Raw genomic sequence first — 11,616 nt, 5'->3', positions numbered from 1 at the left:
TGTTTGATATTGTTTATTTAGGAATTATAAATCGCACGTAAACAGGTAAAACTGAGTAATACCAATAAAACGACGAGAAAATACACGAAATACCAAAACGATGGTGTATATTTGACTCTTTACAACCATCCGCAGCATATAAAAATTAGATAATAAAATTACAAATATTAAATCTGAAGCATCTAAATTATATATTTTTTATATTTCCAGTCATAAATTTTACAAACGCTGTTTTTTGTTGTTAAAATTATGCCAACAAATTTAATTTATAAAATTTGTTGCTTTAGCAAACATTTTTTTTACTAGGCTCAATGTTTTTTTTCGTTCCTTTAAATAATAATAATAAAAACATGAACACAATTATTAAACAATACAAGAATAACACCAAATTAAAATGCTAGCTGTAATAGTATACACATACCTCAACGAATACAAATTTAACATAATATATTGAAACAAGCATTATTAGAAAAACCCTACCAAAAACCAGGTAGTTTCTAATTAGTAAAAAAGTGATTCTGTAGTAAAATAAATATCTATATCTAAAACCTATTGTCTTAAAGAACAAGCACAAATTATAAGATAAACATAACCTTATAATAATGATTATTATAGGTTCAAATAAAACTGAAATAAAAACCAATTATATTGTAATCGAAAACCTTTATTTTATTAATAATGTCACTTTACAGAAGGTTTTCTATCTGTTCATCAAAATTCATTCTTAAATTTGGTACACGCCTGTTTTTATCACAAAATATATTATTTTTTGGCAACATTTTAAAAGAAAATGAGTCTTTAGTATTGTAAGATGATTCTTTTTTGGAATATCTCCAAAATAATTATCATTCTTAAGATCTTTAAAAAAATGAATTGCTCTATTTGTTCCAGAATACGGATATATCATTTTACCAAACGTCGATTTTGTACTAATTTGTAATTTTATTATTTTGAGCTGAAAAGCGTTTTGTCTAATTATATATAGTGTTATTAATTTAATAGCTAATTCAGTAATTGATATACTTACTTAACTCTATTTAATACAGTTTACGAAAAAAGAATAAGAAATTTAGAGTGATTTTTCAAAATACTACCTACAAACTTAAAATTGTAGATAAATTATAAAAACGCACATATGAGTACGTGAACATAAAAAATAACTACTTAATTTTTAAGCGCTATTTATTAATTTAAATGTACAATATAGCACAACTGCCCATTACAATGTACCTACATAAATTATTAGGTATTTAAAAAAACATGTTTTTAAAAGAGTGCACAATAGATTTTTATGGTACAACATGTAATTTATAAAAACAATATTAAACAATGACAACTAAGTCACTAATACGAATTATAATGCAAAGTTAGAGAGGAAGAGTCTAAAGCTGTGGAAAAGATCCACCTCTCTCGGCAGGCTGCTCAAAAGACCAATCATTTTCCCCACAGGTATCATCAACGGTAAATTTGTCCTGCATTCGGGAAGAACAAATGGTGTTTATTGCCTAGCTCTTAAGCAGTAACTCGGTACATATACACTTCAATTATCCGGATTACTAAGTACCAGACGTTATCCTGATACACAGAAATCTGGATAGTTTGATGAACCATTAAATTGAGGCAATGTTTTTAAAGAAAACTCAAAATTTACTCTTGTATCACTTTATTAAAATATGTCCAGCAAAGTTAATTGCTTAGTCAAAGAAACTCGTTTATCTTTTTTATTTGGTATTATAACATCTCATTTTTTTTTATTTGCTGAAATCGATCCGGATATTTTGGAATCCGAATGACTGTAGTTCGGATAAACAGAGTTCTAATGCGCTCTAAAATGTTGGGATTATAAATTGACCCGTTCCGAAGTTTAAAGGCCAAATTACGTCTTAAAAAACATAAAGCTCTTTATTATTTAAATTGACACAAAATATTTCAATAATTGTCTTTGTAGTTTAGTTAAGCCTTTTAATGTTGAAATTGCAACAAAAAAGTGTTGTATTTGTAAAAAAAATAATGACGAACATGAATCAAATAAATAACTGAACAAAATTTATAATTCACGGACATTATCTCAACCCCTAATGTTTATGATAATACCAAAGAACTAAAATATACAAGGCGCGAAGAACCAACTTTGCACACATTGTACTATGTTCAAAAGTCTGCCAACCCCCCCGCCTGCATGCATGCGTAATGTGGCCGCGTAATGTTGCCAGACCGTGAACAATATATTGTCATAGTACAAATATAAGATAATTTTGTGTTATGTCATGTTATGTTATGTTTTACCACAAAAAAATATTTTACTGGCTGGACTATAACAAAAAAAAGAAAATAAAAATTTAATATTAGGTAAATTTATACCATTTAATATTATGTTAAGGCGTATTAATATAAAGCCGAGTAAATAATTGACTGCTCAGGCAATACTAACAGAATTTCCACCTTGTTTTACTTAAAAATCTGACAGACGGTAAAATAATCGAATTTTAAAATCTATTTTTTTTTTATTTGCTACTTGCACATGAAATCTGATCCCTTCGTGTTCCCTTTTAATTCCAGCAGTATTTTGACACTAACACAACGCGGCATAATTGAATTTAAATCGGCAGTTGCGTACTAAGCGACGTCTACAGAGTAACTAATGACCAAAACGTAAAACTACTCATTTAAGTGTAGTTTGGTCGGCTTCAGTTTGATGCGCGTGCGCGGTTTCTTGACTATTCTATGACTATTCTATGGATAAAACCATGTCTATTGCGTAAACGTTCGAGAAATTAACAACAAATTATTGTCTTTTATCCTCGGTTGTTCTTAACAAAACTTATGTCTTTGATTTCAGTTCTCCAGAAGGCGTTCAATGGTTTCGATCGTGACCGCTCTGGGAGCATACCTTGCGACCTGGTGGGAGATATTCTCCGGATGATGGGACAACCCTTTAATAAAAGGATCTTGGAAGAACTTATTGATGAAGTCGACGCAGATAGTGAGTTGAAATTTTTACAATAAATGTTACACCAGAACTATTACTATGTTTTATTAAATAATATAGCGTTCCTTCTCAAATATTAAAATTTTGTGGCAATTTTCTTTTAGTTGTAAATAACCGTGTTTTGTTTAAAAAATATGAGCCTCCACTCAAATAACCGTGTTAGAAATTAGAAAACAAGTCGAGGTAGAGCGGGATGTGAACCTATAACACCCTAATCCTTAGTCCGCGACACTACCCACAAGACCACAACCCACCTCTATTTCAACATACAGTATTTTTAATTAATTAATATAATTTACAAAACCGTTACAATTACTTTAAAATTCAAATTTGGAAATGTAAAATGAATAAAATATTGTTGTTATTGCATTATTTTTTGTAATAAGAACCTTGGATATTTTTCTAAATGAGTGTGGGTACCGGAAAATTACAGCAAAATGCGAAAAACGCACGGCATTATTACTTCAGAATTATAAATAAGATATATTGGTAAATAATTGTAAGAACCCTAATAGGTAATATTTTTATTTCTTTTCTTCTAATGAAATAATGAAAATACATTCTCAGTTTCTTGGCTATATACTATAAAACGGAAAGCGTTTTCTAAATAAGCCCAATTATTATTTCCTGTTAATAAATTAACACGTTTATGTACGTAGTATAAGCATTTTGGTATTTAAAACACCAAATAACGTCAAATAACGGTTCTTGGATTGACGCCAAAATCTGTCGAATATGTGCTTAATCGCCTAACACGTATGTCTGATGATATTTTTGGATAAAGCCACAAATTTATCCAAGAAAAAACTACATTGCAAATGCTACAAGTTTAATTTCATCAGACAATTCAACTCTCTCGGGAACAAATTCACTGATGACCAAAAAATCTATATATTTGCTAAAACTCGATCAAATTTCAAGAGACAATTCTTATAAAAAAAATAATGGTATTTTAGTTTCTGGTATTATCATTTGTTTTTTATGTGTATTTATTTTTAATTGTATTTTTTAATGGTTAATTGTTTATAATCTCTGTATATGTAAAAGCCCTTTAGGCGTTAACTCTTGTGTGGCTGTGATGTCACACAAGTCGACATAGGACACAAGACTTGATATATCTCTCTTATTTTTTTTGAGTGATGAATTCGTATTTTTTGTAATCTTCAAATGGACATTTTCACACCCGACATGGAAAGTAAAATTTGTATAACTATGCTAAATGTTTATTCAAAAAATATTTATCCTTGCTACGCGAAGAATGAATGTCCGCTAATTCAGCAAAACATCTATACATATACCGTATACAAGAGAGAGCACGAAGATATAGGTCATAACAGGAAAGACAGACGCTGTTCTGCGGCGGGTGTCGTCTAAAACAGATTTACCCTTCAGTTGGTTAATGACAATGATGCCAATGGGCAATTAATGACAATGGGGGCGCACGCGCGTAACATGAGCGGCGTATTTATGATTTTTAATTTATTTGCTATAACAGGGCTAAATTATATGTTTATTCACATAAGTTATGGAAAACGAATTATTAAACAGTTTGTTTCCATGTTTTTCATTTTTTTCAAATGTCTGAACTTCAGAATATTCCGTCTTTTACTAGTGGTAACACGATGTTACATCACCGCGCGCAAAGGGATTATTAACCACAGTCTTTTAAGAGTTAATAAATAATAAAATCATAATGATCTAACACCTTACTTTAGGCAAATTGCGAAGCGCTACATTTTTTCTCCTGTCAAAGCAATCTACTTAACATAATATTTCAAATCTTTTAACATCACTGTACTTAATTACATTATAAATAAAATAAAATAAACATTGCACACTTTACTACCTCTAAATAAAAACATATTTTAGGCTTTTGCAAATCACAAAATGAATCTCCAGAAGCAATTAAATGTTTAAACTAAAAAATTTTGATCATGCGATTACAATTGAAATTTACTTTAATACTTATTTAGTAGGTACATAAGCACCATCTCAAAAAAACAACTTTTCTAAGTTAATTTCTGGCCTGTTGTGGTGTGAAAAAACACACAATGTTTTTAAGAATAAATAAGTAACATGTTGTAAACATTCAACAGAATCTGGTCGCCTGGAATTTGACGAGTTCGTAACATTGGCAGCCAAGTTCATTGTTGAAGAAGATGCTGAAGCCATGCAGAAAGAGCTGAGGGAAGCCTTCAGGCTTTACGATAAGGATGGTAGGTTAAATCTCTTATATTAAAGAATTTTACTAAAAAATCTTACCTTGAAGGCGGAAGTAGTTATTGATAGTAATAAGTAAATTGACTTGACAGGAATTTCAGTGCCATGAGAAATTTTATAAAAAAATGTTTTCTTATACGTGGTAAAAATCAGAGCATTTAATTGTACCGCGAAGTTTCTCTAAAATTATGAAAAAAAAAAAAGAAATTATTTTTTTTAAAAATGAACTACTTTTTTAAAAGGTGTCGCAAGTTCTTCTAAATCAACCAATAATAGAGTGTTGGGATAGATTTCTGGTTTCCGGGAAGCCAACCCACCGATCAGGATATCATGAGTATTTATTCAATTACAAAACTGTAAAAAATGGTAGCAATTAATACATTTTTTTTTTTAATTGTAAGATAATTAATTTATTAATTTGAATAGAGTAACTATTTATAGCACCTGAATTGAGTACCTAGTTATTAATAGCAATTAGTCCATATAAATTCAAATAATTGAATCGAGTTGTTGTTGACAATTATAATCTAATTAACTTGAATTGAGTAGTTACCGATCGTAATAATGTATTATTTCTTCTTCTTCTTCTTTAGCCTTGTTCTCTCCACTGCGGGATAAAAGCCTCTTCCAAAAGTCCCCATTTCATCGACCCAGTGGCCTTCCAGTACTTCTTTTGTTTGCCCATAGTCTCCACCTTATTATTCTGGGTTCTATTAATAGCCACCTGCCATAAATTTGCCTCGCCAAGTATCCTGCCCACTGCCATTTTAATTTTACTGCACGATCCATAATATCAACGACTCTGGTTCGTGGCCTTATTTATTCATGTTTTATTCTGTCTCTTAGACATACACCGAGCATCTGTCTTTCCATGGATCGTTGCGTGCATTTTGTTTTCTGGCTACTTTTCTGTCACAATTATAGTAATATATTAATTTAAATTATTGATAGTCCTCTTAGAACAGGTTTCCCTAGTGAGGACGACTCTTAAACTAATAATTGAGTGTTCGATAACTAGTATCAATGTATTAACTTGAATTGAGTTGGTATTAAATAAATAAATAAGTTTACTAACTTGAATTGAGCAGGTAATTATCAGTAATGACAGTAATAAGTTTATAAATCTGAATTGATACTAATAAGTTTCGAAAAGTAAAGTTGTTGGTCAGAATTTGAATTGATTCCTGATTTTTATTGTAAATTCATCCCATGTTCTTATTGAGAAATATATTCATGTAAATGGAAAAATATTGTCATAACAATACTTAGTTGTCCACACATAAATAATGTTTTATTTTTCCCCCAACCAGGCAACGGCTATATCCCTACATCATGTTTGAAAGAGATCCTGAGAGAGTTAGATGATCAGCTCACAGAGCATGAGCTGGACATGATGATTGAGGAGATTGACTCTGATGGATCAGGCACGGTTGACTTTGATGGTGAATAATATTTATATAACTTTTGAAACATATTTTTTTAAATTTTGCTATTTACTTTTGGATATGAGCATCGCCATTCTCCTGCTTAGGAACATGCTTGTCAACAAGGGCTAGGAATAATATGCATGGCAATATTCCTCCTTTGAAGGCATTTGGTCAAATGCGCAAATATAATTTCTCTGACAAATTCTTTAAAATTCTTCCTCAAAGAATTAAAATATTGTTTACACGTGGACAATACAATAATATAGGACAATATTGTTTTGTCTCAGCCTCAACCACTCAGGACAAACGCTGGGATGATACGAAAATTCGGCCGCAGTTCGCACATGAGCGTAGCGAAAATGAATACACGATAGCGTTCATTACGAGCGAGTTCACGAAAAATATAATTTATTTTATACCAAGATGTATTACAATTGTTAAAGGACGAACTAAATAATAAAAATGTTTTTTTTTTCTACTGCCATTTTTGTCAGATAAAATGCACGGGAGCGACACGTACGTGTCGAACAAATCGCTATCGTCATATGGTCCTGTCCATGCGGATTCACATGAGGACAATGCGGACGTGTGCGGTGGTGAGAATAATCATGGTTCCACGGAGATAGCCTGCCCGTCTATCTCCGTAACAATGTCTCGGAACAATGTCCTGTCCTTTAAATTGCTGTTTACATGTCAACAATGATCGAGTCCTGGGACAGAACAATATTGTTTTGTAAACGGCCTTTCAGTTGATTTTTAAAATAAAGAAGCTTTAAAAAATAAATCAAAATCTGGCTGAAGCATATTAGCAATGAAGAGATTTTAATAAATATTTGAGGTTATTCTAGCGAGGAGGACTCTTAAATAATTCGGGTTGTGGTCCTGCGGCTAGTGTCTCGGACTCACGGGCCAAAGTTCCGTGGTTCGAATCCCACTCTACCCCAACTTGATTCCATTTTCTAATAGTGAGTTATTTACAACTCGTTGAAAATGGCCCTCAAAATTAAATATTTGGGTAAATCATAAAAACGCAAATATTTATTTTGTATAAAAAAATATATATATTTTAGATATTTTTTTTCAATTAAAACTATGTATGTATGTATGTATTATTTATGTAGCGGTCACAGAAATTGCAACACAAGATTTTGAGGTTTTTCAGAAATTGCACCAAGTGTAAATTTTACTTAAACGTTTTTTGCAATGTAAACAGTAAGACTGCAAATTGGGTTCAATGTATTTTTTGTTTTTCAGAATTCATGGAAATGATGACAGGAGAATAAACATTGCACCTAGAAGTCAAATACCTGTTAATTAGGCTAAGATTATAATTAAGACCTTTTTTCTATTTTTCATCGGACTTTTATACAAAATATTAACACAAATTATTGTTCATCAACGAAAACATAATGAGTATGTAAACAAATGAGTTTATTTAGTTGGATAATATTTTATTTGTCTACATTCATAACTTATATTTTTTCCTGTAATAATATTTCTGTCAGTGCAGAAAAAATGTAACTGGATTTGAACTCCAATAAAACTTTTCTGTGTGAATTTTGTTTATTTTAACACTGGATTAAGATGGATAATTTTTACATTGGTTTCATAAAACAAGAGTGAATGCGTATACTTAGTTAGCATTTAAAATTTCCTTGCTTAATTACTCTCAAAGTTTAATAATGAAAAGCTAGTAAATATTCTAAAGATTCCAATTGATGAAACAATTAATTGTGTAAATTATAAATCTAAGGCATGATTCAAATAGGATTATGGATACCTCTGACAATACTAGAGACAGGGCGTACAATTGTCAATATAACACGCCACCAACCGCCATTACAAAACGGAAACGAGCCAAGCCAAACTTTCTCCGCTCAGCACAGGTACTAGACGTCAAGCACAATGTCGTAACTGACATTTGGTAGTTCCAAATTCTATTCTACTCATTTTACCGCAACGGCTAAATTCATTCAGTATTGTCTATATTTCATATTACCATATTTAAACATCTGTTATAGCTATGATATTAAAATTAGTAATATGTAACTGAATCTTTCATTTGAATACTCCTGCGGTGCTATTCTGAACCGCTCTCGCGGCCGTAGAAAACACCTTTATTTAGCATATTTACATACATCATACTAAATACGCGAAATAAAAGTATTTTCTATGACCGCAAGAGCCTTTGGAATATCACCCCTAGTAAGTTAAATTTAATCTAATTGTCTTTACACGAAAAACATTACATACAGAGTCTTTTCACGTTTTTTTTTACTATTTTTAAATAAGTAAAAAATTATGATGGTAATGGTACTAATTTTTTTTCCATGCGAAGTTTGCTAAATTTTCTACAATGGTTTTAAATAAGCATATTTCAAAGTATCTATAAACGAGACGTTTCGCGCTCTATAAAACAAATGCCACATATTACATTACCGCACCATACATTATTATTATTTTTATTTTAAGCGAGCAGCTTAAAGCTGATAGGCTTATATACATTTGATAAAAGTTAGTTGTCGGGCTATTTCAACTTTTTCAAAAGAAATCTAGATAATTTTCTAAGTTATTGACACCACATGTGAATGTGTCTCAAGACCAGCTCTTGTGGCAACTTATTCCAACCATCAACAACCTTATTACTCAGAAAATGCTTCCGACGGTTTAGCTTGAACCTGATTAGTTACTTCTTATATTTGCGAATAGATGCGAAATATACTAATTTATGTTTTTTTTGCAAAAAAGGTGCATCATTTGATATATGAATTGGGGCGGGAAAATGGTGGGGAGAGGATAAATCATCTAAGATAACCCATCTGAAAAACGTTTCAATAATCTTTCTCTGCACATGAAATTAAATACAACAAATGAATCCTACTTTCATATTGGTCAGATATTTTGCCCATATGTGGCTGCGAGTATAACCACCTTAAATCAAAATACATTACTCAAAAGCTTATTAAATATTCCTTCCTTCAGAGAACTTCCTCAAAATGAGCTAATTGATGTGTATAAGAACGCACTTTCATCCCTAATGCTTCAATCAATAAACAGGAAGAAAGATCCCAGTGTTAAGGACATATTGTGGGCTACTAAATGCTGCTTTCAAACCTTTGCCCAAGCAGCGTACAGGGCATTTGGAGTCCAACTAACAGTGTAGACGCAGAACGGTTCTTTAAATAAATAGGCATATATAATATTTTTAATTGAATCGGCATTCACTTCGTAACACTTCATTATAAATTATTATGAAAATAAAACTTTGTTATCAGTGTTACACAATTTTATTCTTTTACAAGAACACAACTATAGTTTCGGGAGAGCACTCCTCCCATCGACGGGTGATATAAAACTGATAACAAAGTTTTATTTTCATAATAATTTAGGCATATATAATATCATTATTACGGAGAGAATGAGTATTAGAGGCAAATGTTAAAATTACAACAATGATAGCTTTAAATTAACATAAAATATATAATTTTAAGCGTACAAAAAAGTTTTTTAATTCATATGAATGCATATATATGTATTATATTATGCAAATTTGAGAAAAATTTCAATTTTTTTTGTGAAATTTCTGTTTTTTATTTGCGAAAATTCCATACCTTTACTTATAATATAAACGTTTCGTTTAATATTTTTTATTACAAAACATGACATTTCTTTTTCCTTAAATTATGAAATAAAAATTCAACCTAAAAATTATTTGAAGGATTCAGTCATGTCACTTAAATATCGGTCTATTATGAAATTCTAAGAGGGTTGAATTCCAGTATTAGTTTACAATGATTTGGAGACACTTGAAATACATAAAAAATTAAGTTATCACAAAGTTTATGATGTTTAAATGACAAGTTGTTCATACATGGATGAAAAAGAAAACAAGAATGTTATTTTAAAATATAATCTTTATATTTCATAGAGGTACAATGTGTGGAGAGTGCGGTTTGCAAGGCAGAATGCTAATTCAGATAAGTCTCATATAAACTTACGGTTTCTGTACTAAATGTGAAGATTTATTTGTTACTTCTAAGGAGTTCGTAGACTCACTTATACATCAGAAAAATATTACGTATTTGCAACTATGTATGTATTTATGTGTTAATTGCACCACTAATTTTATAAACTATATATGTAATATTAAAAATGCATATAATTAATTTTAAAGTTCATGCTGTGCGATGAAAATAACATAAGTAAATATAATTTTAAAAGTATTTATACTATAAATAAGCTGTGCATTTTTATGTAAATAAAATACTATCATAATGTTTACAAACTACACATCTCAGAATTGACGGCATTTTTAAGCTAAATAAATAAGGAGCGTGTCAAATGACGCAACTGCGTATTAAGCAACCATAAAACTTTGGTAATAATCACAAACGCTTTACATATAACCCACAGTTGTTCGATATTAAGATTTTAGGGAATAAAAGGCATCTATAATTTATTTAAGTAACACATTTAATGTTTCCCTCGCCACTAATAAATTAATTTCAAAATCCAAAAATTTTATAATATCTTTAATTAATCACTACAAAAGTTGAAGTTCAATATTTCAAAGATAAATGAAGCACTTCAAGAATGCAACAAGATAGACTGTGAATACATAATATAATATAATAACACTCCAACAAACGTATATATAAAATATAATATCTTCACTGAATTTATTAAATATAATTTGTCAACCTCTAAACACATTTAAACGCCTAAACATTATGTATAATTTAGAAACACTTCACGCCTTTATTGCGATGTTTTATTAAGATCTTAAGAGATTTAAATTTTATCACCGTATCCCCTATCTAAGGCAAGTGCATTAAACCATTACTATTACTTTAGATACAATTATTATTTATAAGAAGATATTTAAGAATGATCCAATTTCTTCCAGTGGTGATTACTGTTTTTTTAGTTAATAAAAGTAACAAGTGTTCAAATAATTTTACGAGATTGTGCGAACCAACA

The 11,616-nt window shown here is 30.3% G+C and overlaps 1 protein-coding gene across 1 annotated transcript; it reads left to right on the top strand.

The window, feature by feature from the left end:
• Positions 1-2,817: 2,817 nt before the first annotated feature.
• LOC148272908 (troponin C-like) lies at positions 2,818-8,193 on the top strand. The gene is made up of 4 exons (XM_088239419.1): positions 2,818-2,983; positions 5,086-5,205; positions 6,520-6,651; positions 7,891-8,193. Exons 1-4 carry the CDS (start codon positions 2,824-2,826, stop codon positions 7,917-7,919), a joined length of 441 nt encoding a protein of 146 aa, XP_088095545.1. The 5' UTR covers positions 2,818-2,823; the 3' UTR covers positions 7,920-8,193.
• The last annotated feature ends 3,423 nt before the right edge of the window (positions 8,194-11,616 follow it).

Source organism: Micrasema longulum, unplaced genomic scaffold (assembly GCF_059751315.1).
Source record: "Micrasema longulum isolate JH-2025_06_02 unplaced genomic scaffold, ASM5975131v1 h1tg002162l, whole genome shotgun sequence".
Classification (NCBI taxonomy): domain Eukaryota; kingdom Metazoa; phylum Arthropoda; class Insecta; order Trichoptera; family Brachycentridae; genus Micrasema; species Micrasema longulum.
This window is presented reverse-complemented; position numbering and strand designations above follow the sequence as displayed.